This window comes from Phacochoerus africanus, chromosome 16 (genome assembly GCF_016906955.1).
Source record: "Phacochoerus africanus isolate WHEZ1 chromosome 16, ROS_Pafr_v1, whole genome shotgun sequence".
Taxonomy (NCBI): Eukaryota; Metazoa; Chordata; class Mammalia; order Artiodactyla; family Suidae; genus Phacochoerus; species Phacochoerus africanus.
In genome coordinates, this window is record NC_062559.1 from 43,923,395 (window position 1) to 43,951,330 (window position 27,936).

The 27,936-nt window shown below is 43.0% G+C and overlaps 1 protein-coding gene across 3 annotated transcripts in view; it reads right to left on the reverse strand.

Annotated features, from left to right (window-relative positions):
* Positions 1-27,936, reverse strand: part of CREB5 (cAMP responsive element binding protein 5) — a 412,742-nt gene that overhangs the window by 99,179 nt on the left and 285,627 nt on the right. For all 3 annotated transcript variants that reach the window (XM_047763738.1, XM_047763736.1, XM_047763737.1), the window contains one exon: positions 874-1,000. In XM_047763738.1, coding sequence (XP_047619694.1) covers positions 874-1,000 — 127 coding nt within the window. The remainder of the gene's footprint in view (positions 1-873; positions 1,001-27,936) is intronic.

The following is a 27,936-nucleotide window of genomic DNA, read 5'->3' on the forward strand; positions in this document are numbered from 1 at the left end:
AAAAGTAATAGTATCTATTTGAGAGGAGATAGTAATAGTACCTAATTGAGAAGGTTGTTTCACGTATTGCTGACATGCTTAGAGGGTGACTGGTACATGGTCAGCACTCAATAAGCACAGCTAGAACACAACACGGTAAGCGTGGATACATGTTATCAGTTATTCTGTATCATCGTTATCAGTCTTGGGGTTTTTTTGCTTTGTTTTTTTTTTTTTTTGTGTGTGTGTGTGTGTTTTTTCTTTTTTTTGCTTTTGAGGCCTGCGTTCAAGGCACGTGGAAGTTCCCAGGTTAGGGGTTGAATCGGAGCTGCAGCTGCCAGGCTACACCATAGCCACACTAATGTCAGATCCGAGCCGCGTCTGCAACTTACACCACAGCTCACGGCAATGCTAGATCATCGACCCACTGAGCAGAGCCAGGGATCGAACCCACATCCTCATGGATACTAGCCAGATTCGTTTCCGCTGAGCCACAAGGGGAACTCCCCATCATTATTATTGTTATTACAATAATGACCACTCTGAGTCCTGGTAGATCACTCGCCGGCAATTTAAGGACACTGCGTATATGGCCCAAGCTATAGACTTTGGAGTAGTCCTAAAACCCTGTGTCCCTGAACAAATTACATTTCCTGGGTATGACAAGCTCACTTGTCACCGGCAGGAAGATGGGACCTTGCCTCATGAGGGAAGCAGTGAAGGACAAGGAAGCCAGCAAGACGCCTAGGGACGCACCACCGGGCACTCAAGCAAACCAGCATGGAGCTTGACTTCCCATCCAGAAGAAGCCACTCTCTTCCCCATCAGCTTAGATCTCAGCTTTTCTTGTGCCCTCAAGGGGAGCAAGCTTCGACAGAAGTGAGAAGGACTTACTGGCATCAAGACGGCGGAAGATCCTGGCATGGTGGGGTTGGGCAGGGTCCCGGGCATGGAGGCTGGCATAGGCTGTCTCTGTCTGTTGTGAAGATGTAGCAGGGAAGATAGAGAGCCTGGGACAGGCCTGGAAACAAACAAACAAACAAAAAGCAAACATTATTCCCAAAGCCTGGGCAGGAGATTCACTGCCTCTTTCCCAGGTCCAGATCCAACAGGGACAATACCATTACACGAGCAACAGATCAGATCCTCTGATGGGAGCCACATAATTGAGGATATTAGGGAAATAATCACAAGTATAACACAAGCCTGGCTTCCTTTGCTGTTTCCTAGTTAATACATCAAATTCCACTTCATTTCCTGACCTCTGTTATCTAACTGATACTCAATAGACAGCAAGTCGGTAAATCTGCAACAACTTTTGTATCTTTGGAAAGAGACCTGGTGGTGAAATTCTGTGTGTTTACTCTGAAGTCTCTGCCCTCTGGAGGATCTTAGAGCCTGAGATCTGCATGCATTTGTTTTTGCCCACACTTCACACCTCTGCCTGGAAGCCTGCCTGGATATACTTTCACTAACTGGATTTGCAGAGTCAACTTCATTCATAATTTCCCCCAAATAATCCATTTTGACTTTGTCATGGTTCTCCACTGTGAATGAAAAAAAAAAAGCCAGGTCACAAATCAAAGTAGCCAGATCGTGGTTCACAGCAATTCAGTGAGCCTTTCTCGAGGCTAGTCTGGAGGCTGGGCCCCAATTACCCCCACCCCCTCATTTCATAATAACTCGAAGTGTTAGGCTGTTTGACAGAACCTGACTAGGGCCTGACCTGCAAGACTTGCGTAGGCACTTCTTGAGGTGGGGAGGGGTACACAGTTGGAGCTTTTCCTTCAATTTACCAAAAAAAAAAAAAAAAAAGTTTCAGGCCCTTACATTGATTTCATGAGCCAGGGACTATGGGGCTGAGGAAAAAAAAAAAAAAGGGAATTATTTGTGTTTATTAAAAATGGCAAACAAGTGACCTCCCTGGCTAGATTCTCAAGCTCCTGAAGCTCTTGCTCTGGACAGCTGTATACATGTTAAATCCATGAAGTAAAGACAACAAACAAATCAAACAAAATGAAAAACACCCCTTAGGACCTCTGAGTCTTCCTTGTTGAACCATCTTAAGCCCGAACGTCATCACAGAAACTCGGGCTTCCTGGATTAATGTGTTTTCTTTAAAAAAAAAAAAAAAAAAATCCCCTTGGGCTACACACTGGGGGGCTACACACTGGGTAAGGATTGCAGAGCGACGTTCCAACGCCTTCCTGTATTTCAGGGTAGGACTCCCCGGTCCAGAGAAGTCTCTTCTTTGCAGCTCACCTGTCTACCATGAGGGACACGTGGAGACTGAATGGGGGGAAGTCCTTCGCATTGCTTTCACCATTCCAAAGTTTCCGTTCTTTGTGCCTGAACTCTTCCTTGGAAAGAGAGCTAGCTATCGAAGTCACACACATCATAGAGGGATTGGTCCAAATTACTCCTAGATTTACATGATGAGGAAGGCGTATACATGAAAATAGAGGCGAATATAAAACTTGGACCCAGAGTTAACATGACTGTAGCAAAATTACAATCAGTTCTATTAACAGAACGTGTTGTGAGAGGGGTTGCATAGACAGGCTAACGTAAGAAGCTTGGAACAATGAAACGAGTGTTTTCAGAAAAGCGAATGAAGTACTATGGGTACTCCTTGACAGGTACGCTTGAGACTTCTGGCGTACGGATTAACAGTAAGGATTAGTAAGGCCTTTGCAGGTCCATGTCCTTGTGTTGTTACAGTTCTAGGAAATGGCTGGCTTTAATGGCTCCAAAATTCTATAGTTTTCATGTCACTGGATCTTAACGTCTATGTCACTCAGGGATAAAGAGCTCAAGACGGAGAAGCATAAAATGCCACCCAGTCAAGAGACAAGGTTTGTTTTATATCCTCCAGTTTTAACATTTTGTTTGGGTCCTTTGCTAAAAAAAAAAATAGCCGTATATTAAAGTATACGATTTTTAATAATGGTAAATTCCTCCAAGTACAAGATTAATAATACGAACTCCCCACTTTCATAATGAAACCCTACAGACAGTTAATCATCCATTCACCCATTCATCTTAGATACCCAGATAGAGACAGACAGACCTCTGCAGACACATACATACATACAACCTTCTACCACATGTCTGCTTAGCAAGTCACCAGGGATAACGCTTTGAGTATAGACAGGTAAGGACAAGCAAAAACTGTTACAGGAAAGACGACTAAAAATATTCCATTATGTTGATGGGCAGTGTCACCCTCACGAACAAAGGTAACACGTTGTCATCATTTACATTTTGTTTCCAACATATTAATGATAATCTTGGGTATCAGTTTTTATTGATGGGTTATTTTCAAAAAAGGAATCAATGAAACAACTTAATGGTATGCCAGGGATGATGCAAAAGTAATTAATTTAAAATAAGTTTTCATTCTTTCCCAAACCACAGGAAACTCCCAGTTGTACAGACTAATGGGGAAATGGTATGTTTCATTTACTTCACCGTTCTTATTAGGAAAGTTATTTCTATGCCAGGCACAGATCTCCTGGATTTTAAAATATCAAATATTCTCGCACTAATTAAGAAAGTCTTTCAGGGTACTGGGTTCCCTTGGGGTTATAATAATAATTACCTGATGATACCAATCAGACCAATTAGCAATGTATACTTGCAGGGAAAAATGATTATTTGAGGACCCTATATATTTGAATTCTGAGTAATTCTGAATTATTGTCTTACATAGATTCTATAAATAATTTCCTCAACCCCACCTACAAAGCCTATGGAGTTTTCTAGGCTTCTTGCTTGAACTTTTAAAACTGCAAAAACTGAAAAAAAAAAAAATCTGTGCCTACCTATCACTAGATATGCAAAGGGTTAGAATAAGGCAATTACACTGCTCGGCCCAATAAATAATCCTATGTCTAGAGTAGTGAGAACGCTGAGGCAAGAGTGGTATTGGAATAATTGCTTTAATTGTCTAATTCCCTTCGTGCATATAGAAATAGCTATTATTTAATACACTGTGCTTGCACAAGAATTATATTGCACTTATATATCGCTTCATACTTTTCTAAATATTTTCACCTTCGTGTGACTTGAACTGACACAATGTGGTAGGCAGGTCATATTAAGCCCATTTTGCTCAGGAGTAAGCTGAATTCAGAAACATTTAAATGTGCCCAGGGTGATATGGGTCACGAAAAAAAGCGGAACTTAAATTCAACTTGCAATATAGGGCTTCCCTCATCCCACCTTGATGGTTCCCAAAACTAAGTTATTATTGATTTTTTAATACTAAAATAAATCCATGGTCCATTTCCTTTGATACTCACATTCCTCTCTGGATTTTCCAATGAAGTAGTAAAATTCTGGAATACTGCTAATATGAGAAGTCACTCATCCATGGGAAATTGTGTTTTTTTCCTTTTAAAAAACAAAAAAACTTCCCAAACGACACATCAGCTAGGCTCTGAAAAGAAGACGGCAAATTGCAGTAAAGTTGTGAAAACAAAGACCCAACAGTCTTTCTCCAGTGCAGGCTTGTTGCCATGAGCTAATAATTCCAGACTTTGAGCAAGCCGAGCCTCCTTTTTAATAACCCTATGCCTCTAGGTAAAGTATTTCTACTAAAAATTATTGAGGCATGGAACAAGGTAAGATGTGTGAGCTCATGTTGGATTGTTCAATTACTAAACGGAGTCTCGCAGCATTAAGAGTTTTCCAACTTGACAGATGATTCCTCTTCATACACTTGTATAAACATACTGCTTATGGCTGAAATCTATGTAAGCTTTTCTTTCAATTAAAATGTCAGGGATGACAGACTGTGTTTTCACTGTCCTTAACAGAATGATGGGTACCACAGCGAGGGATTTCATGTCCTCATTTTTCCCACCAAAGGATGTGTTTCAGTGTAGAGGTGGTTGTAAAGAAGGACTCTGTCTGCTGGTCTTCCTCGCCCTTGGGCAAGCCTAACTATATATTTTTTTTTTTTTTTTGTCTTATCTAGGGGTATAGCATAGGGAGGTTCCCAGGCTAGGGGTCTAATTGGAGCTGTAGTTTCCGGCCTGTGCCACAGCCACAACAACACAGGATCTGAGTCGTGTCTGTGACCTACACTACAGCTCACGGCAACGCTGGATCCCTAACCCACTGAGCGAGGCCAGGGATCAAACCTGCAACCTCATGGTTCCTAGTCGGATTTGTTAACCACTGAGCCATAACGGGAACTCCAAGACTAACTATCTTTAACAAGCCAGAGTTTGTGTTTCGAAGATCTCAAGAGGGTCATTGCAGACTGCTCTTCCTTTCCAGGTTTTCAAAAGATCCATGACCTTCTGAGATTGCTTATTACCCTCTAACAACAGGCAGAGGCCAGGTTTGTGGAGAGACAAAGGGAAAAAGCAAATGATACCAAAAAAATTACATTGGAAAATTTGGAGATCAGTATTAGAGATCACAGGTATCTAAGAAAGCTTGAGCAGATAACAAAATAAAACAACAAAAGGACTTGGTCTTGGGGGTGGGGGGGACAGACTGGAAAAAAAAAAAAAAAAAAAAAAAGAGCCTGAAAGCAATAACCTGGCAGGAATAGTGCTCAGGGAGCAGAGGCCCCAGGTGCTATTGATATTAGAGTTTCTGACTCCTTAACTTGTAGGTTCTCCATCTCATCATTTGTTGGATGAAGGGATCAGGCAATAGGCCACCTGGAAATGCCTTGAAATCACTCTAAAATTCAGATTCTAGGGATCCAGTTGAAAATGAGATGGTCTTAATCTAGCAAGACTGTATGTTCTACTATGATAAGGGCATATTCTTTATCGCTCACTGATGCGTCCACAACCCTCAAGCAGCACCGGGCATGTAGTAGGTGGTCACGTCTATAGTAAATGAAACTGAGCTAGCACAGCACTTAGTTCTTAATACCACCGCTACATTTGAAACATGAATAAATCCCAAAGAGACAGGGTTCCTAAAAAGGGAGAGAAGTTGCTAAAAAATGGACACGATCCATTCCATGGGGCCCATGTTTTATTCTCATTTAAATGTTACAGGATTTCATAAACAGACTAGAGAAAGCCTACTGCCCGCTGTCTTTGTGTATGCTTAAGAAAAGAAAACTCTGCTTCCTTTGCACCTTTTTTAAATGAGGTACTGTGGCCTAACTTAGCAAACGAGCCTCTACCAGGATGGGGAAACTGAAGAGGGGAATACAACACTCTTAAATCTTAAGAGAGGGCAGTTTGTAATAAGAAATGCTTATTTAAATCTTAAGAGAGGGTGGTTTGTAATGAGAAATGCTCATTCGTCTCCTAAATGGAATTTTTTAAAATTTTATTTTGATGAGCGTATAGTTGATTTATAGTGTTGTATCTATATTTAGAGTTTTAAAATTTATATTTCTTTATAAATAAACAGTTACGTTTATTTATAAATAAACATTTATTTGTAACGATTTATATTTGTATATATTTATTTATATTTACAGTGATTTATTTATATTTATAGTTGATTCATGTGTTAATTTCTGCTGTATAGCAGTGACCCAGTTTTTTATATATATTATATATTATCTTCTATCATGGTCTATCCCAAGAGACTGGCTAGAAGTGGAATTTAAAAATTGTAAAATTCCTGTTTTCATAAAGAGAGCAAATTGCCGGCACAAGCAAGTAGCATGTGAGTTGGAAAGACAATACGGTCCCTTTCTTCCCTGGGTGAGAACTACATTGTGAAATGGGTAGTGAAGAACATGGATGGGCTCAGGAGCTGGCCTGCCAAAGCTGGAGTTCCAACTCCGCCACTTAGTAGCTGTGTAACCTCCGGCAGAGTTACTTGGCTTCTCTGTGCCTCAGTTTCCTCAACTGTAAAATGGGGTGATGGGATATTTACCTCATGACGTTAAATGAGTTATCACATATTAAATATATTGAATATGCTTAACAAAATTAGTTGTGGTTATTGCTATTATTACTCTTCTGAAACACTGACCAAACAACCGATTCATCACAACACTTTTACCAAGAAACTGTGGCTTAAGAACATCAGTCCTGGAGTTCCCGTCGTGGCGCAGTGGTTAACGAATCCGACTAGGAACCATGAGGTTGCGGGTTCGGTCCCTGCCCTTGCTCAGTGGGTTAACGATCCGGCGTTGCCGTGAGCTGTGGTGGAGGTTGCAGACGCGGCTCGGATCCCGCATTGCTGTGGCTCTAGCTTAGGCTGGTGGCTACACCTCCGATTCGACCCCTAGCCTGGGAACCTCCATATCCCCGTGGGAGCAGCCCAAGAAATAGCAAAAAAAAAGAACATCAGTCCTTAGCTTTAACTGAAGAATTACAATCTAACAGATATAAAAATGTCCCCAACTCCCTGCATATATAAGCTATTTCTTTTAAAATCCATCAACTTTAGAATCCCAAACCCTTCTATGGAGGCAAATGGATTCCTTCCACCAACAATTTTACAGAATTGCAAAATGCCTTCACATTATGCCTCAGAAAGGATCCTTGAAAATATTTCCTCAAAATGGAACCAAACCAGGTCCCCAGAGATCAGTCCTTAGTATCTTGTTTTTCCTGAAAACAATGACAAAAATCCAACAGAAGCAACAACTAGGAAAACAAGAGAGCTATCTGGCCCACATCGTGCAAGACATCATATTACTTGTATCTTTCTGAATGAGTTCATGTTCTGTACCAAGTCTTACAGCCAAGCTCCTGAAGTTGGATGGCAAATGCAGTAGTTCCCCTTTTAAAAAATGAGGAATTTGAGGCAAAGTAGAAATAGCCTTAGAAAAGGCAAAAATTGTCAGAATTCAATAAAAATATGTATTTTTCTCTTTCAAAGCTTCTTCACGCTCAAGAAGGACCTCTGATAAAGATGGGGAATCTCCCTGCAACAATTGTTCCCCACCCCCACGCTTCATCTGATGACGCAGACATTTGGGTGTCCAGGAAGAGAACTGTGCCTTATATGTGCATCCAGTCTCCTACCCAGCTTTAGCCTCCATCTTGTCCTGAAAAGCTAGTAAAATCTCCAGTGCAAAATAGCAAATGCTCCAGCTCATCAGAGATGCCAGTAAGCCCACATCTTTGTGATGGAATTTAACATGGCTCCATGACCTTGTGTCATCTGGCCCCTCGCTGCCTCCCCAGCTCATGGCCCTGGGCTCCACACACTTGCCATAATGACTTCCTTATAGACCCTGGACACAAGTAATCCTGCAACCTTCTCTGGGCAATGCCATCAGGCTAGGGCCTTTGCTGGAGTGTTCTCAGTGCACCCTAGTAGCTAGTACTTTTTCCCTAGTAACATTTATCACCATGTATTCAATCAATCATCAAAAACCAATTAAGCACCTAATATTTGTCAGATTCTGTACACTTTCATTTCAGAGGGGGAAAAACTGATTTGGCAAATTAGGTCACTTGCATAATAATTCATTTACAAACATTCAGTTGGTAACAATATGATGATAAACAAAACAGGTATGTTTCATGGTTTCCCGGAGTTTACCATCACCCCTTCTCTATTCATTAATGATTTTAAATGATTTTAAAAAATATCTCTGCTCCCAACCAGACAATACACGTTGTAAGTCAGAGATTGTGTCCGCTTTGTTTACTAAAGTAGATACTTCTGAAACCTAAGGAAGCACACAATACCTGGCAGGTATTTAATAAATATTTCTTGAATTAATGAAAGCATAGATATCAAGAATTTCTTCCACTAGCAATGGACCTTGCAGGAATAGCGTTCAATAAATTTGCTCTGCTAACTAATGAGAACTTAATTGACTTACAAGTTGTAAGTGAAACTCCAATTTATATTAACAGCCTAATCTAACCCACTTCTGTTCTGAACCAGCATAGTTGGTTACCTCCAAGGTAATCTGTACTTTTGATCAGTGCCCCTTAGATTAACCTCGAGCTTTCTGATGAGTTCTAGACCCATTTATTTTTGCATGAATTAAATTAATTTCCATTTGAAATTATTTTGGGGGCATTTCATAAGAAAAGGTCACAAATAATTCAGAAACACTCATCTGTCTCTAACCTATATAATGTTTTAAAAATTGAATGCCTGCCCTGCAATAAGGTTGCACTTTATAATGTCCAGAGCTCTGGGTCCAGGGGTACCAGTTACACCCATATCATGGTCAACTAAACCTCTCTGCTTTGTACTGACTTAGCCATATTGACAAGAACGTTTTTGTAATCATTATGGCCAGAGGTGTTGGAAATTAAATTTACCACAGAAGATAAAATTAGGTCTTTAAAAAAAAAAATCAAGTTTGTACTACTGCCGCCTTTATCATATAGATGTAGTATCTGATATCCTGGAAATGTAACTTCTCTTTCTTTAAATGAAAGCCTGACTGTGAGAGAGCCAATGGTCATAATAAAATGTCATAGAGCTAACAGAGCTGCCTCCTGCTGGAGCCTTTGCTGGGTTTTATAGCATTTGTGCTGCGTGTATTCAGGCAGAGGAGATGTTTACTGGTGCTTTTAAATGTTTTAAACAGAGAGAGTAGTGATGGAAGGAGAGATGCGAATTTATGGCTATTCTGTTAAGGCTAGTCAATCAATCTCTTTTTTCTTCTTCTTTAATGACTGATTTCTGCACCATTAATCTGAATTAGCCATGCAGTCAGCTTGATTCATTTAAGTTAACCAAAAACATGGCTGATTGGTTTCTGATGCATTATTGTCCAAAAAAAAAAAGTTTTTAAAAATCTGATATTTTTCCTTGTAAAGAGCAAAAGACTCTTTATAAAGACCCTTTATAAAAAACTCTAAATGGCTGAACAATTTGGCATTAGCCATGGGTCAGATTTAAAGACATGAAGAGATGGCTTTTCAATTAGCCAATAACTTCTCAGTTGCATCAATTATTCATAAAGTTACACTTAGAAAAGGCAAGTAAATGCACATCAAAAGATATAAAAGATTTTGAATGCAGGCTCAAATAAATGATATATATCTATCTAGCTGGCTGGAGGGAAATTTTTTCTCCATAGAAACATATCTCTAAGGAAAATTTCTTCCTGTTTGTGAGTTGTTAATAAGCTTCTTCCTTGCTTCCTAAGGACAAATAAGTAGCCCTCTGATTATGAGCCTTGTTGTTTCCATGTGACTGCTGCTTGCATTCATTCACCATACATGAATAATTCATGCAAACACTCACTAACACACTTGCCTGGATGTTCTGCAGAGGCTGAGAGCTCCCTGCACTTACAGATGCTCCCTTCCCCCTGACTCTAAGTTCGGCAATTCCCGTTTTGATTTCTTCTGGATGCTCGGCTGGTCAGTTACCATATTTGAGTGCGTAATTCATGGCATCTTCCACACCCAGCACAATCCCCCAGTACTCATGTTCCAAATAGACAGCTCAGTTTTGCTGCTGAATGACGGGAGCTCCAAGCGCAAAAGACTTCAGCCAGCAAAAACAGAGAGCTCTTGCAAGGATCATCTGGGCAACCTTTACTCATCCTTGCTAGGTCACCCCCACTAATGTCTCCATCTAACCTCTTCTTGGGTCACGAGGCAGGGTCTCTCGGGCAGTTTTCAAATGGCTCTCCTGGGAGACCAGATTTATGACAGGTCCCACCCTGCCGCTCGCCAGGATTATTTCAGCTCTTTAGGGGGAGGTGATAGAAATGATTAGCTCCACAGCTAAACTGGCAAGAGAGGGGATGTGTCAGCAAGGCAGGAGCAGCTTCAGGCAGCTGAAGTGACAGGCATGGGCTCGGCAACCCTCAGCTGCTGAAAGCCTGATTTCTCAAGTTCTGTTCTTAATGATAAAGTAACTGAGATGCTGCAGGGTAACACGTTCACTGGGGAAACACAGACAAGGAAAGAGACGTGGCCTCGAGGCTTGGCAAACTCTTCACTAGGTTACAACCTAACAACTGCCAATTCCAAACCACGGCTGTAACCAAATAACCAGAAACCATAGGATGCGGTGTGGGATCCGAAAGAAACCCTGGTCAGGCAGGGGTTGAACATCATTTGGGGGATGGAGGAGCCGCGAAAAAATGCTAAAAGGCCAGAAGGGAAGACCTAACTGGGAAAGGAAAAGGAAAAAGCAGACTGGGAGATGTTGACAACCAGCTTCAAATTTCCAAATGGCTACATTCAGAGCATGGTGACCAGTCACTTTCAAACCCAACTGGAGCGGAATAATAACAATAATACAGCAACAGCACATGGGATTTAACTTATAAGAAAGAACATCTCCAGAGAGCGAAGGGTGTAAAACAATTAAATGGCTTACTGAGGTTTTGGAATTTCCTCTTCTTAGGCTCTTAAAAAATAGATTTGTCCCGGTCTGGCAGGGTTTCCTGGGAGGAGGAGGAACTGGCAGACCTCTCCTAGTCCTAAATTAGGTCTATTATTTTCACTTATTCCAGTCAGAGTGGCTGACAGAAATGATAGAGATAATGCTGGCTGCCATCATTAACCAGAAAATCGAATAAAGCTGACAAGGCACAGGCTTTGTGTCGCCTGCTGGCCCTGCCACGCACCACGCGTGTGTGCTCTGCACAAACCACTGAACGCCTCTGTTTTCTCACTGGCACAAAGGGGACTAGTAGAGCCACTCCATAGGTACGGCGTGAGGATGATTCGATAACCAGGTACAACATTCTGTGTGTGCTTGTCCCTCGCAAGATGATCAGATATTCTACTCAAGCAATGATTCATCTATTTCAGAAAACCAAATTGCAGTGAGTGTCTTTTAAAAATACAAAGTAAACCTATAGTCTCCTCCGCTTCAGGGGGAAGTGGTTTGGGGAAAAGACTCAGAAACATCTGGCCTCTAGGAGGATCTGAATGTCTTTTCCATTACTGGCAGCCCTGGTGCATCCTGGCCTATCATCTTCTTAGAGAAACCTGTTGATTTCTCCAGTCTAGGCTAGTGTCTGCTGCATGCCTCAGGCTCTCCTTTAGATTGGAGGGAAAGTGTCAGGGGGCACAGAGCTTGGCACACAACAGGAGACTTATGGAGGTTTGTTGAATGACTTAATGAGGTTACTTCACTGTACAGGGTCTCTCGCTTCCTGGAAGCAACACTCCTATGACTCATCCATGCCAGACCTTTTTTTTAAGGATCCTGATAACTTGAAACACTACCCTACAGGGACAGTCACCGTATCAGTGACCTGAGCAAGGGGGGGTTGGAGGAGGGGTGGAGTTTCTATGAAACTTGTGTGTCCTCCTTGGGCACACTTTCCTGAGCTACCTTTCAAGTCCTCCCACTTTGTAGAAGCACTTATCAGGGAGCTAAATTGATATTAGTCTGGAACACTTAATAAAATAGCAATAAAATTCATGATAATGACACTTGGCATTTACTTTGCACTTTGCATCCCCAGATCTCAAAGGGTTTAGCAACTAGGCTTTTGGCTATTTTCTTTCTCTCTTCCTTTTTCTTTCTTCCTTCCTTCTTTCCTTCCTTCCTTCCTTTCCTCCCTCCCTCCATCCCTTCCCTTTGTTTTTTTCTTTTTAGGGCTGCACCCACAGCATATGGAAGTTCCCAGGCTAGGGGTCGAACTGGAGCTACAGCTGCCAGCCTACACCACAGCCACAGCAGCACAGGATCCAAGCCGCACCTGTGACCTATGCATAGCTCTCAGCAACGATGGATCCTTAACCCACTGAGCGAGGCCAGGGATCAGACCCACATCCTCATGGATATCAGTCGGGCTCGTAACCTGCCGAGCCACAAGAAGAACTCCCGGCTTTTGCTATTTTCAAAGCTACTCATGGGCTGGACATACAAGCAAAAAAACCACTGAGGCAGAGCTTCTCTTTGGCCGAGTTGGTGCTATTGTTAGGCTCAGAGATTGAGATAATGACCATGTTATGTATATAGACACACCCGCTACACACAAGCACCCACAGACCTCAGACGTCTACATGCTCAACGCAAAAGTGATATGAAGACTCTTGGTCCCAAACATACTTTTGTCTGTATCAGCCAGGTCCAACCCTGGAGGCGGGTTTGCCTTTTGATAGATTAGTTTTGCAGTGATATTTCTTTCAACCTCCTTCTCAGTATATTTATAAAAACAATCGGAACATCTGTGTCTGTGCTGTAAAGGCATGGACGTTTTAAAGGGCTTATTTTTCCTTGAAGCTCATTCCGGAGGAAATTTTGTTTAGGCTTAAATGATTAGTTAAAAGCCACACAGGGCTTTATGTATAAAGCATCTCTTCGAAGGCACTTCTCCCTTCCCTGGTGGCCTTGCATTTTGCCAAAGAGAGTGACTTGCTCAGTTTCCCATATTATTCCCCAGACAGTCCTAGTCCTGCTCCCAAACAAATGTGGTATTTGGGGTTTCGAGTTTAAATGTAATTTGGTATCATTTCAGATGTCTTCCTACAGCTTAATAAACATCTTCCCCAGAGGGACGTGGGGTCTGATTTTAATTTGTGGTAGGGTTATGGTCACAGTAAATGTCAATTTTAGCTATCGACAGTAAGTCCCTACTAGAAACAGAAATAGAAAGCGACTGGTGGTACATTTATAGGACACGTGCCTTCCCCCAGACATCCCTCCACGGGTGTGTGACGACAGCTTGGTTTCTCCTCAGGCCCCTGGAAAATCAGTCGCTCACCGGAACAGAACGTGTCAATCTGAACATCATACAAAAGACACAGTGAAGGAACTGAGCCCTTCATGGTATGGCTTTGAATCTGAAGGCGCCACTAAGTGTGTCACTTCCCTTCCTCCGCTATGGGTTTGCCTGGCGATTGTAGGCTGTGCTCTCAAGACTTCTGCGTTTCCATTTCTTTATGAATAAAATAAAGCAGCTGAGTCAATCATCTTCAAGGACACTTTGACTCCAAAATTATCTAATTAGATATGCTCAAGAGTGCATAACCTGACCCATGGAGAAGCCCAGAACTAGTTATTTTGGGGAAGCAGCCCACTGGTTGTGAGTGGGTCTTCCTCAAAGCTGCAGACAAATGGGTACTTTGTCCCTAGCCTCTTTTTGGACATTCTTTTTCCTCCAAAGATGCCTGGGTGCAAGTACCACTTAGCCAAGGAGGGCAGAACCACAAGTCCTGAGGGCTAAAAGGAGGGGCCATTTCTTCTCACATATGAAAAATGATCCTTCTGATTAGCCTGAAATAAAGGTTTCACTCTTCTGGGCACTTGAGTTAGTCCTTATCATTAAACAGAAAAATATTCTTTGAGAGAGGCTGGGCAGGTCCCGAAATCAGCAGCAGTTCTGTCTTTTCACTGTGGTACCATCAGGCCCTTTGGGATGGGACTACACTGGGCGTTCTGAGGAAGATCAAGGTTCTCCAAGCCTGTGACTTGCCAGGAAAACCATTTTCACTACCGAGGAGTAAGTACTATCTGACCCTACCTGCTAAAGAGCTGAGATAACAAGCTCTAAGGGCCTACATGGAGCCTTATGGACGGGCCTGTCCACGGGGCCTCTTACGTGTCAACGTGACTAGGCTGCGGGATGTGCAAATATCGGGTTCGACCTTATTTCTGGGTGTGTCTGTGAACGTGTTTCCGAAGAGGGTGGCATTCGAATGGGTGAACTGAGGAAAGCAAGCTGCCCTCCTCAGGTAAATAGGCAGCATTCAACCTGCTGAGGGCCTGAAAAGAACAAAGGAGGTGGAAGTTTGAGAGGGTCTCCTCCCTGCCCTGCCCCGACCCCTCACCCCCTGCCTGATGGGGACATCAGCCTTCTCCAGCCACTGGACTTGAACTTAAACCATCTGTCTTCCCGATGTTTGGGGTTTGGTATTTAGACTGAAATTTACACCATGGCTTTCCTAGGACTCCAGCTAACAGGGAGAAGAACATGGAATGTCTCAGCCCCCATAATTGGCATAAGCCAATTTTTTAAATACTAAGTCACATATATCTTCCTAGCCTACTGCCTATTGATTCTCTGTCTCTGGAGAACCCTAACTAATACAGTGTCTCCTCTTTAGAACCTTCTCCCTAGAAAGTATCCTATGTTTTCTTTCTTTCCTTCCTTCCTCTCTCTTTCTCTCCTCTCTCTTTCTTTCTTTCCTGTCTTTTTAGGGCTGCACCTGCAGCATCTGGATGTTCCCAGGCTAGGGACTGAATTGGAGCTGTAGCCACCGGCCTCCACTGCATCTGGCGGCAATGCCAGATCCTTAACCCACTGAGTGAGGCCAGGGATCCAGCGCACATCCTCATGGATATCAATCGGGTTCTTAACCCACTGAGCCACAATGGGACCTTCTATACCTTCTTAAATATATCCGATAACCGTGAATTAGTGGAATCTAGGCATTAACTTTCACATCCCTCATCCTTCACTTCCAATCATTCACCAAGTTCTATTCATTCTACCTTCCAAATAGACCTGGAATCCATCCTTTTAGCTTCATCCCCACTCCCAAGATTCCAGTCCAAAACACCAACTAGTCTCACTTGGTTCTTCCCAGTTTCTGTCTCCATTTTTGCTTTTCTCCAATCCAGTCTCTGCACTGGATTAGCCAGAATGACCTAATTATGACATTTACCTGCTCAATGTTCTCCCACGGCTTTGCTCAGCATTCAGGATTTAATAAAATCATCCTGTAAGCATTCCACTGCTCAGATGTCTTACTACTTTCCACCCTGACTTGATATGTTTCACCCATCCTGACTTTTGTTCATTTCCCAGAATGTGCCAAACTCTTTCCTACCCCAGGACCTTCACACATCCCACTGTCTTTGCCTGGACAGATTAGCCATTGGCTCTTTTGTTGACCAGCTCTTATGTATCTTTTAGATCTCTGTTTAAATATCACTTTCTTAAAATTTTCTCTGACCCCCAAATTGCAGGTCCTCTAATCGAGAGGACTACACAGCTCCATGTGCTACTCCTTCACGCTTTTCTAACAATATTTTACAGGTACAATTATTTATTTAGCGCCAGTCTTTCCCACTAGACACATATCTCCCTGATGGCAGAGGCTCTCTCTCTTTTGAAGACCAGAGGTAAAGTTATTCTGATTTCTTTTAACCACTGGGAAAATCTGTGCTTATTTTCTGGAATCGTCCACCCCATTTGGATGGAGAACGAGAAAGACAAATACCATAATATAGCTAGAAATCTTTCTAGAAGTTAAAAGGATTGATCCAACATAAGTGAGTACCATAGTAATCACCTACATGCCTTTAGTCATAGATCTTTCTGCCTTTCTGAGGCCTGGGGTCCTTCTTTTGAAGAGCACAAAGGCCAGATGGGAATATTCATTCCAGGACTTCTACTTTGTGCTCTAGGTTAATGCTGAAGCATTCAATTGTTCTTATGACAGGTAAGTGTTTTCTTTTTCGGCCAGTGGTTCCAATTGTTAAAGCTCTCCAAATGAGTCAAAACCCCTAAGTTTTAGGTAAGGTTCCCAAGCATCAAATATATATGCCAACCAAACTTCTTCCATTAAAATAGGGCATGAAGAACTATAGTTTAAGTGCCTTGGATTGCTTTCCTTATAAGGCAGGAAACTGAAAAAAGATCTTCTGGTTTTTTACTCAAAAACAAAGTAAACAAAAATCAGTGACTTCCAAGTCCAGTGTGGCTGAGAAAATTCATTTTCTTAATATGGAGTGGGTTCAGGAGTGACTGGGGAGCGAGTGGACGTACAAGGATGACGGTCTACTGCAGACTTCTGGCAAACTCTTTGGCCTGTTGGTCCACAGCCAGTGTTTTTCTTCATAAATGGATTCCACATCTTTATTAAGTTAAGTATTTCTTTTTTTATTATTTGAAACATACTTTAAATATTTTGTTTTATGACGTCCTGGAAATTGATACAATTCCTTCTAGATCAAGGAAGATGGGAAAATCAATTACATTTTTTTTTCGCATTGAGAGCGATTACCAAAAATTATGCCCCAATTTAATTTATCCATTACGCTGAATATCATTTGACGTCATGTGTGAACAACTCAAGACAGCCAGAATTAAGGGCGTCCTTCAGATTAGGTGAATCAGTTATTTTCACAGAAAAGCCCTAAATGATTATGAAATAGAAACATACCCCTAAGTGTGTGAGTTGATTTGTAAAAAACAACACAGAATTGTAAGTTTTAAATTACACTTAACCTTTTATAAGAAACCCCCCTGCAAGAACACACCAAAACACATCAGAGCCTGATGTGAGCGTCTAGTGTCAGATCCTTTACACAAACAAGTTACATTTTGTAATCCGGGGAATGAATCTTATTAAAATAAATTTTTATCTGACATGGATGGAATTTCAAAAGTGGCCCGTTTACAGATGAGTTAATTGGCTTTCTCCAAAAATGGAGGAATTTTTAGGACCATTTAAGTCATGAGAACTATTGGCTCAGAATGCGGAGAAGGGCTCGAAGCCCAGCCCTTAGCAGAAACTAGAGTTGCCTTCCCTACTCTTCAAAACCAAGTTCTCAAAACCTCCTAATGGGTTTCACTGTTTTCTTTCCAGTGCTTATCATAATCAGGGAACCACAAATTTGCATCCCTAATGGACTCTTTTCAAAAGTGTGTTGACATTTCAGTAGGTTTTGAATAGCTCTTAATGCTTCTCTCAATTTGGGCAGGTGCCCACAGATCTCCTTATATGGATCTGGACCTATAGACTGTCTGCTTTACTCACTTTTTTTTTTTTAAATCCCTGGGAACCGATCTTAATTATACCCCTAAAAAAGTGAAAACTCTGAAGTCAGATGACTCAGAAAACGACCTGGATATCCACAGGCAGGGCAGCATCTTAACTATATCTGTGAACCCAGGCACGAGTCAAGAGTGTCACCTCTTGCGTGGTCAATCCACTTTTTTGAGCGTCTATTTTTGTCAAAAGGAAATAGATATAAATAAAACCATGGAGATAAACATAGGTTAGGGAAGAAAATTGAAATCAAGCCGAGAACGCACCATCTAAGCAAAAACTTCATTGCATTTTACTGCTTGAATTTTCTACAAGGACCCAGAGGGCCTGCAGAGGGGCCACTGCAGTTCCACTTACTTTTTGTGGCTTCAGTATGAATACAATCCAACAGAAACACAACTAAAATTATTTTTCAAGTTTTTTTTTTTTAAAACATTTACTCAGCTCCTGCTATGTTTCAGGAACTGTGCTGGGAATCCAGAGTGAATAAAAGATCATCCCTGCCCTTAAGAATTCCGTCCTTTAGTGAGAGAAACAGATAAAGCATGGAAGTCAGAGCAGGTGTAATGGGAGAACCACCCCCCATGCCAATTGATATCTGATACTGGGGAGTTCAGGGGAAGGATTCTAGGAGAGGAGAAACATGAATTGTTCCAGGAAAGAGGAGACGTTAACCCCCTTCACTGCATGTGTACACGTGTGTGCATTCATGTACGTGTGTGTGTGTGTGTGTGTGTGTGTGTGTGTGTGTGTGAGAGAGAGAGAGAGAGAGAGAGAGAGAGGGAGAAGGGATATTGGTGGAAGGGGTTCAAAGCAGAGTTAATCATCTGTGCAAAGCACGTTATTAGAGTACAAACAGACAGGCCAAGAAGATATTAAATAATTACTGTTGTGCATAGCTTATCATGAGATGAAACTCTCTCTCTGGGTGCTAAGAATCCCTATCTAGAAAAAGGCATGCTATCTGATGTGCGACTATTCAGCCCGATTCCCCGTACATGACAAACAGGGTAGGTAGGTGACTATATACATTGAGAATTTTTTAAACTGATTTTCCAGTATTTCATGTAGATGGCTGAGTTACAAACGAAAAGACCCACTTGACAGAACTGTGCAAATTCAATTCTTTTTGAGGTAGTGAGCAATGGAATAAAAGGAAGAGAGATTTAGGGTATGGGTCAGGGTCTCAGCATTTTCCAAAATCAAAGGAACCTTTCTTGGCCCTATTTTCTTATATTAAGCTGTTTCAGAAAAGGTGAAATGGAGCCAGAATTTGGCCCTCCTTTTTCGGACTCAGAAGCCTTCCAAGACAGAAAGCTGGTATCACTGAGTTTTCTCTCCAATATTCCTACTTTTCATGTATTTCCTACTTTGAGCTCAATCAATATAAATAGGCATGAGATGGGGGGTACTCATAGATAGTTTTAACAATCACTGTGATGCAGCGCTTTCACTGGAGGTACTGAAGCTAGTTTTCTGCATTTCCTGTGAATTTTACACTCCCTTTGGGGTGCTCCTTTTGCGACAAATTAATTTTAGGTCCTGAAGAGCAAAGTCCTACCTCAAAACACAGTGTCAGATGCTGTAGTACCAAGTTAATAAATAGATTTCCCATTACTTCCAGCATAGAGTTAAACATACAGATTGAAAGACAGCATAGCTTTTTTTTTTTTTTTTTTGGTGGACCACATTGACTTGAAACCTTTGAAAAGTATATTGTTGTCCCCTAGTTTCTAAATCGATATTGGCAGTCACTGAATGCCCCCTTTCTTTCAAAGGAAAAGAAAGGAAGGAAGGAAGCGGGCAAGCAAACCTTGGTCCTCCCGGCTTAAACATGAAAATGAAACAAGGGCTTAAGACAAGGTAGCGTCACAGAGCAAATGGCCCAGCTCAAGCCTTCTCTCCCAGGTCCCTTCCCTGACTTGCGGTGTGCAGCTCAGAGCCCATAAAACTACTCCTTCTGTGCTTTCGCATGTGAAAAATGAGACTGTAAAAGCATCAGCCGGCTTCTGACAGGAATAGCTAGTAAAAGAGAATGGGGGGGTGCCTCATACATAAGATGCACCGCTCTCATCAGAGAACTGGTCCGTGGGTCCTTCATACATGGCTCCTGAGGTTCCACCTGCCAGCAAGAATTCTGAAGAGCGGAAATGTCCTGCAATGAGGTTGTGATGATAGTTGTATAACTATAAATATGATAAAATGTGTTGAATTTGAAAAAAACAAAAGAGCACTACAGATTTGTAGTAAACAGCAAAAATTAAAATTATATAGAAGAATGTAAAAAAAAAAAAGAATTCTGAAGTGTGGCGATGTTTTCATAGAGCTTATTGAGTAAAGAAACTATAACAGCGTTCAAGTTTCCAGGACCATTCCCAGCAACTTGAAAACCTCAACCCAGGCCCTGCCTCTATAATATATAGCATTTCCACACTGTGGCTGTTTTAATAAACCAATGGATATTTCCCTCCAATCTGTTTGCTTTTAGTGAACTTTTTTTTCGCCGTCTCTGAAGAAGCTGGCACTATAATGTCAGACAAATGACTAAATAACTGTGCATTGCTCTAGACACCAGCGAATAAAATATACCAAATGCTGCATATCCCTAGAGTGTATTATTCCACTTAGAAAGGGGTATAATTGACTTTGGGTAGTATGGGGAGAAAAAAATCCAAGAATTTTTGAGTACTGGGGTTATTTTCCAGTAATTGCCTGACTTGAAATTTTAGTTTGTCAATCAGACCGTTCTCCTAGCCCTAGAAATGTGGAGCTTTTGGGGGGAGGGTAGGGGGGAGGTTAGGGGGCAGTATAAAAGGAGAACTGGGAAAATGGCTAAGCCCCATAGGCCTTTTTTCTTGTCACAAAGTTGTTGTCAAAAAGATTCGCTATTATGTCTGGGATGGGTGAACTCCGTGGCATTTTGCCTTCAGTTAAAAATGTCTCAAACCATTTTTCAAACATTTTGAGGTTTGGCAAAAACCTGAAATCCATCCTGCCAAGCACTTTCCCCCCTTAATTCTTAAACCCATGTGTCTTTCAAGGGAAATTTAATCCGTATGTTTCTGATTCATTTACACTTAACTCATCAAAATGGTGTTTTGTAAGAGCTATTTGATGTTCAAGAAGTCTTATGAGCTTCTCTTTTTGTAAGTCTGAAAAGCCTTTCTTTCTGAGAACCAGAAAATTGTATTTTACCAGCTGTAAGCCAAATGATTGGAGCTGCGTTAAGAATCAAGAACCTGCCGAATTGAGGAGGCAAGAAACTAGCAGACACAATGACATAAATAAACATCCTAGGTCTGCCTGCTCGCACATCAACAGAAGGCCTTTCAAACTCTTCCTTCCCTGAAGAAGCCTATCCCAGGAGGCCTATGAACAAGCCATAAAACTGAAGTGGGCAAGAACTGGGATTCTGCCACAAAAATACCCACTGATTCTGGAGATCACCGCTTGCAAAATCCCAGCTCAGAATCAATGGAAGTAAAATTTGGTGTGTTTCATGAGATAAACCTATTACCTAGGAGATAAAATAATCAATGAACGCCAGAACAAGAAGAGACTTGGGTAATTTCTGCTCCAGTGATATTAAGATGGTGTTTCAAGGACTTCAGGGTGAAGGTGGGGGCATGTGTTGAGACGGAAGCTATGGGCCAATCGGAGGCTCTAGTTTTTCATACCGGGCTTCCACATAAGAAGATTGTTTTAAAAAGGACTCTAAGGGAAAATTCACTTTGAAAACAAATATCTGAATTTTATATGAGGATGCTGAGGTCTGGGGACGGAAGCTTGGCGTTGGGACAGAGCTGGCAACACAACCCAGGTCTCCTGACCCTTGTCCAGTCCTCCACTGACCTTTCCATGGCGCCGATGCCTTTTGAACTCTGGCTGCAGTTCATTAGTGAGGTCAATTAGTGAGGAATTGGTGAGATCAGTTTAATCCGACATGACTAGTATTTTATAGGATATGATATCCAAGAAATTATACACAGTAAAGATTAAGTATTGCCTCACACAGACCTACACACACAGATGTAAACATACATACATGTGCATATGCTGGGCTGCGATATAAAAAATGGTTTTTATTTTTTTGGTCTTTTTAGAGCCACACCCTCGGCATATGGAAGTTCCCAGGCTAGGGAACTGTAGCTGCCGGCCTACACTGCAGCCACAGCCACGCCAGGTCTGAGCCGCGTCTGCAATCTACACCACAGGTCATGGCAATGCCGGATCCTTAACCCACTGAGCGAGGCCAGGGATGGAACCTGTGTCCTTTGGATTCTAGTTGGGTTCACTAACTGCTGAGCCACGACAGGAACTCCTATAAAATATATTTCTTACTATTGTTCATAGCAAAAAAAAAGTTTCAAAAGCCCTTTTCCATAGAGAAAATCACATTTCTTTCACTGGCAGTTCAGCCGATTGGAGTTTTCCATTTGCCTCATTAAAGGCCACGTGGCTGGAAGATCCAGCATGATGGACCCTCTTACTTCAGGGAAGAAATCCTAAGAATCACCGGCCTGTCTCACCAAAGGCAGCTTAACACCGATTGGGAGAAAAGAACAAAGAACAAAATGTGTGATGCGGAGAGGAGGGGGACATGCGGGGACAGATACCTAGTTGAGAAGAGAAAGGGTCCTATCATCTTCACATGATTTACAAATGGCAAGAATGATTTCCGACTTGCACACTGTGCAGCTGCACGGGGCACGATCCAGACATATTAGCTCCAGCATGTTTCCAAAGCGCATTCGCCGAGCACTTAACAATCATCAATTAGTTAGAAACATCCTTTCGAGGTCGGGAGGCACAATAGTTCATCTCCACACCACAGAGCTTTGGAGACTTTAGGGAAGCCAAACCATACAGCACCTGGATAATTACTGTGGGAAGATTAATTGGATTAACTGGCTGTGAGGAATCTTGTGATAAAGCATCATGAAAAATGCTGCCCCTGTCGCACTCTTCCATGTCATCGCTGGAGTCCTTCGTGCCTAACAGCTGAAAGCTGCCTCCATGGGAAAGGATGCAAAGTCATTAAAACAACTATGAATTACCCTTTGCGCGCGCGCTCTCTCTCTCTCTCTCTCTCCTTTTTTTTCAGAATCGTAATGAAGTGACAAGTTTTTTGTGGTCACAAAGTGCTGGAGTCTCTTTGGGATTAAAGTGCAAAGTGGGGCTGGGTTGGGAATTGTGGTCCAAAACCGTTCCCTAGGTGGGGAGGGAGAGGGAGGAAGCAGCAAGTTTCAGAGCCCAGAGGTCACATCCTGCAGGTGGGTGGGTGCTGGATCTGGGGTGGTTTCCAAGCTCTGGCCTCATCAGACACGCACTCAGTGGAGCAGCGAGGGGGGCCAGAGAAGGCAGAGGGAGGAAGGGAGAGAGCAGAGCATGGGGGAAGCAGAGAGAGCCTGACTCCTGGACATTTACCTCGTCTGGCTAATGGACTAGGGACGTACGCCCCACCCACTAACTAGACACTGGGGAGCTTTTGGCTGGAGGCAGAAGGCAAACTATCTAGTCCCCCTCCCCTCCCTCCTGACCAGAGGGTGGAGTCTTTGCACAGCCAGGTGCCTGAGCGACTCCCAGCTTTCCAAGCCTGGCCATTGCCCCTCTGGCCCCTGCACCTCTCGGTCTTTCTCTGTGCTCTTCCCACCACACCATCCTCAAGAGCCTCAAAGGGGACTGAGAAGCATAAGCTTGAGCAGAAAGATGCCATGCTGGGCTCCAGGAAGCCCGAGAGCCTGGCAGGGCAGAAACATGCTCCTCACCGTGTTGGAACCAGGTCCTGGCACTGCCAGCAAGTAGCTTTATGGTATCAGGTAATATGTCACATTTTAGGATGGCTTCAACTTCGGACTCAGTAAGTTGAAGGATCTCTAACGTTCCCGCCTATCCATGCATTTAGAGGGATACAGGATTATTAATCTACCACTAAGAGTTCTGGATGCCCAGAGTAAAACCAGTGCAAATGCCATCCCTTGTGACTGCACACCGGAGCCCCCTCTTCACCCTCGGTGGAAGGGAAGGCAATGTCAACAAGGCAGCCTTGTACTGAGCTAGGGCAAAGTCTGAACTAAGGAAGGTAATGTGGCTTGAGAGAAGCCACTTTATAACCCATATTAGGGTGGATGCTGGTGAGAGCGGAAAAACTACAGGTGAAAATGCAACGCAAGAGTAATTTACGTGTCCATTTACACTAAATGGGTTTATCATAATTGCTGTTATTATGATTAATTCCAGAGGAATTAAAGGACCTCAGCCCTTTGTTGCAGAGCGTTGCTGAGCTGCCTGAAGCATGATGGTAAATAAGAATGTCAAGAAGAGGCAGGTGCAAAAGAAGAACTGCTTTATGCAACATCTGAAAAAGAAATCTGCTACTTAACTAAAAGCTGTGGGGGGTGGAAAAAGACCCAAGTCTTCTTGGCTCTGAAATGAACTGTTTTACCGTGTGGTCTTAAACCTCATTTTCTGGCCCGTGAGGAGATGGTCCCACAGAAGAGAGGCTGTGTTCTGTCTCTCTTTTCACCTCTCCTCCTGCTCACAGTCTCCCGGGCATCTCGGGACTCAGTTTTCCTTGCTGGGAAGGAACCGCTGGACGACAGTGTTTCTCTCTATGCAGTTAAAGCCCCAAATATACCATTATCCAGACTTCCAAAAGAGTCCACTAGTCCCATGATTAAATAACTACCACGTATTGAACATTTACTATGCTAAGTGCATAACACTGACTGAACATTTACTATGCTAAGTGTGTTATAGTCATTATCTCATGGATTCCATTTCATGGATGAAATAATTGAGGCTCAGAAACTTTCAACAGATGGTCAAAAATCACGCAGCTACAAGTGGCAAAGCCAGAGTTGGAACACAGAGCTGCCTGACTCCAAAAGGATTCTCAAAGCGTATCACTTGGGCCTTGCAGATTTTGAACAATCCGGCTCTGCCTCTGCAAAGAAGCTTCCTCTGGCACCCTTCCTTAGCAGTGAGATGGGCCCCACTGAGGGCAGAGGGGCAGAAAGTGGGAAGCCAGGCCCATGAGGCTACAAGAGGCCCAGCTGGCCTCTCTGCCGTGTCAGCACATGTATCCAGCTCCACATGACTTCAATTCTTTAAAGATCTTTGATTTTGAAAGTTCACAGGCTCCTAAAATACTGTAATTCAATGGCAGGCCTTCCAGCTTATCCAGCATAGTCTCTTGGCCCCCATTTTCCTTCTCCCATTACGATGAGTGATTGAGTCTGTGCTTTAATAGATACCTTGGCATTTCTTTGAAGCCTTATTATTGTTTTTTTCCAGGCTTGGCTGTTCCAAACACCTCCAGTTCTATTTCGGTCATTAAGACAGCAAGGAAAACAAGTTATAAGGTAAAATTCAATTTCTGGTATGGTGTGGAAAAAGGGAAGATTTTGCTGAGAGCTAGATGGGTCTTGGCTACTGCACATCTGCTGTCGCACCCTCCATAATGATTGTAAACTGTTGATTAATTCTTCTTGGGTGCAGCGTTGCTTCATTCATCATTAAATAAACTCTCCTGCTGGGGTAGGCACAGGAAGAAACGATGTATGGACTGGTTATAAAGTGTGTGTGTACTATGTCGTGGACTTTGGAGTCCTAAGTCAAAGTCGATCTCAGTTTTCCAGGATGTAAGGAGTCAAGGAACTGCTGTGGTTGCATCCAAAATTTGTGAAATACACACCTCTGAAGGCACCAAGCCTTAACGTACAGTTTCATCAGACTAGCAAAATCTGTACAAAATTCACAAACTTTGATTTGGGCCAGAGGATTTTTATTGGCCTGGCCCCCATTTATCAATGCGGCCCATTTCCCTTCCTCCTCTCTGCTGTCTACCATATCTCTGTGCTCTATCTGCTGGTTCAGATGCTTGCACACCCAGCTTTGGCAAACCCAATGCAAAAAGAGTCCCTTTGGAAGGTCAGAGGCCCAAGAAGACCAAACAAAAAGAGAGCAGAAAGAAGAAGCCCATGTTCCATCCACCGTTTCTACTTTTCTAAACACAGTTTCAGGTGTCCCCACCCTACTTTCTGTCAGACCCATGACAGGGTTCAAACTCAAATCCACACTCATTTCTGCCTCTGAGTGTGGACCTGCCCTCCTGCCCAATGCATACTGAGGAAAATCTGAGACAACATCTTTAGAATGCAGCTTGAGACAGCCTGGGGCCTGTTTCCGGCAGAGACTTGGGGACGTGGAATAGAACCCCTGATGGCAGTCTTGGGTCCCATCACCGTGGCATGATCCCACCAACTTCACCATCATAACGGTTGCCACCTTGGGGATCCCCTTCTCTTCAATCTCCAAAACATCATTTTTACGACCAGAAAAGATATGTGAGAAGAGACAGCAGGCTTCAAAGGCAGCCTCACCTGACCAAAGACATGCATCACACACGTGTGCTACTGCACAGAGAAATCCTCTTTGTCAAGCCCCAAATGCAATCCAGTTCTCACGACCAAACTCGCTCTTCTCCAATTCACTCCATTTTCCCATTCACAAAGCCACGGCTGAGCATGAATGGGGACGCGAGGGTCTTTTTTTCCAACCTGCATTGTTCTCTCTCCTTCCACTCAGGTCACTGGAAACTTGGCAGGTTTTGAGGTTTTCTCCTCATCTCACTTTAATCAGAATGGACCTTTTACCTCTGCTTCTAGTACCTGACTTGAGCTCAGACCTGCTTGATTTTCTAAATAAAAAGAAGGGAAGAGAGGCTGGAAAAGGAAGAAGTCTGAGTGATGCCGGGAGCAGGATGCCCGCCAGAGTCTGCAGTTGGTCGCCTGCACAGACACTTCCCCATAGGACCCCTTCCTGTATCCACATGATGGCAGCAGCTGAGACTGCATTCCTGTGATCCCACTGTGTGCCAGGGCCCTTAAAATATGTCTCCAGGCCTCATAACTCCACACAGTAGGTATGGTTATCCTCATTTTACCAAAAAAATAGAAATTATAGCACAGTGAGTTTCAGTGACTGGCCAAAGTTGCCCAACTAGCACGTAAAAGAGTGACTTGAACTTCTGACCTCAAAAGCCGTGCTCTTTTCAGAAGATTCTATACTACTTCTCTGATCAATGGCTACCTGACTTCCTGGCGTCACCCCCTTTCTGCATGCCATAGATGTGTCCACCAAGGGGGAAATGGCAGGGCAAGGGGAAGAAGGCTGAGCTTGGCTGCAACTTATGGGTAAGCTTGAGCGTGGACAGTGGGTATCCCTTAGTTCTGTATAGATCTGTGCCTCTTCTGTTGTGCCACCAAAGCCCCGCCGCCTGCCTTCACTTGCTAATATGTGAGGCATGGCCCCAAAGACCCCTGTGGAGGCCAAAGCTTCCATCGAGGCCATGCCCCGAGGGAATGTAAAACATGAACCACGTCACCAAGATCCTACACGGACAAGCACAGCCATTAGCTCCATGGTGGTCCTGACGGTGGAGGAAGGTTTATCAGTGATGGCAAAGCTAGAGCTAGACCCTGTGTGGACTGGACTCAACAGGTTAGAGCTCGTATGAACCAGGGCAAGTCTGACCCTTGGTTTTCACATTGACAAAAACAAGACACACACACACACACACACACACACACACACGATACAGGTAAATCCAGGAAACACTGAATGAGAGCAGTAAATTAGAGCAATGTCCATATCCTGGTTGTGATATTTACTCTAGTTTTGTCCGATGTCACCGATGGGGAAAACTGGGTGAATGGTACCCGGGGTCTCTGTGTGATTTCTTACAGGTGCATGTCGGGCTACAAGGACCGCAATACAAATTTCAATTTGAAAACAGCAATAATCAAAATTAAAACTCCCAACGAAACCATCACCAAACAGGGGAGCCGGTGATCCTCACCCTCCTGAGTTATCCCAGGGAGGAAGTGGGGTGACCAAGTCTGACCTGGGCTCACAGCCGGGCTCACACTCCTTGCCTGGCCTCTCTGTCAGTCCTTCCGGACCTCTCTGATTATAGGTGAACACCTCGGAGCCAAGTCAACATAAATTGTAATGCACTAAAAAAAGAAACCATGCCCTCTTTATTCCTGAAGAGTCTCAAGCACTCACTTGGCACTCGTCAAACCCTGCACAATGACTAATAACCTTCAGCAGTGGTTTCGTTTCAGCTCTGAGTAATTCCCCCTCCCCCCCACAGGCATAGTTGTGATCATTCCCTGTGCACAATTAAGCTGGGCCCATAAATACATACTTTACAATAAAGCCACTACCCTGGCCTTTGGCTGAAGAATAGGGATATTGTTTGGTAAAATTATCTTTCGAACAGGCGCATATATAGTTTTGCCTTTCAAGTTCTTTGAAGGTTTTAAATAGCCTTCAATCTCATCTA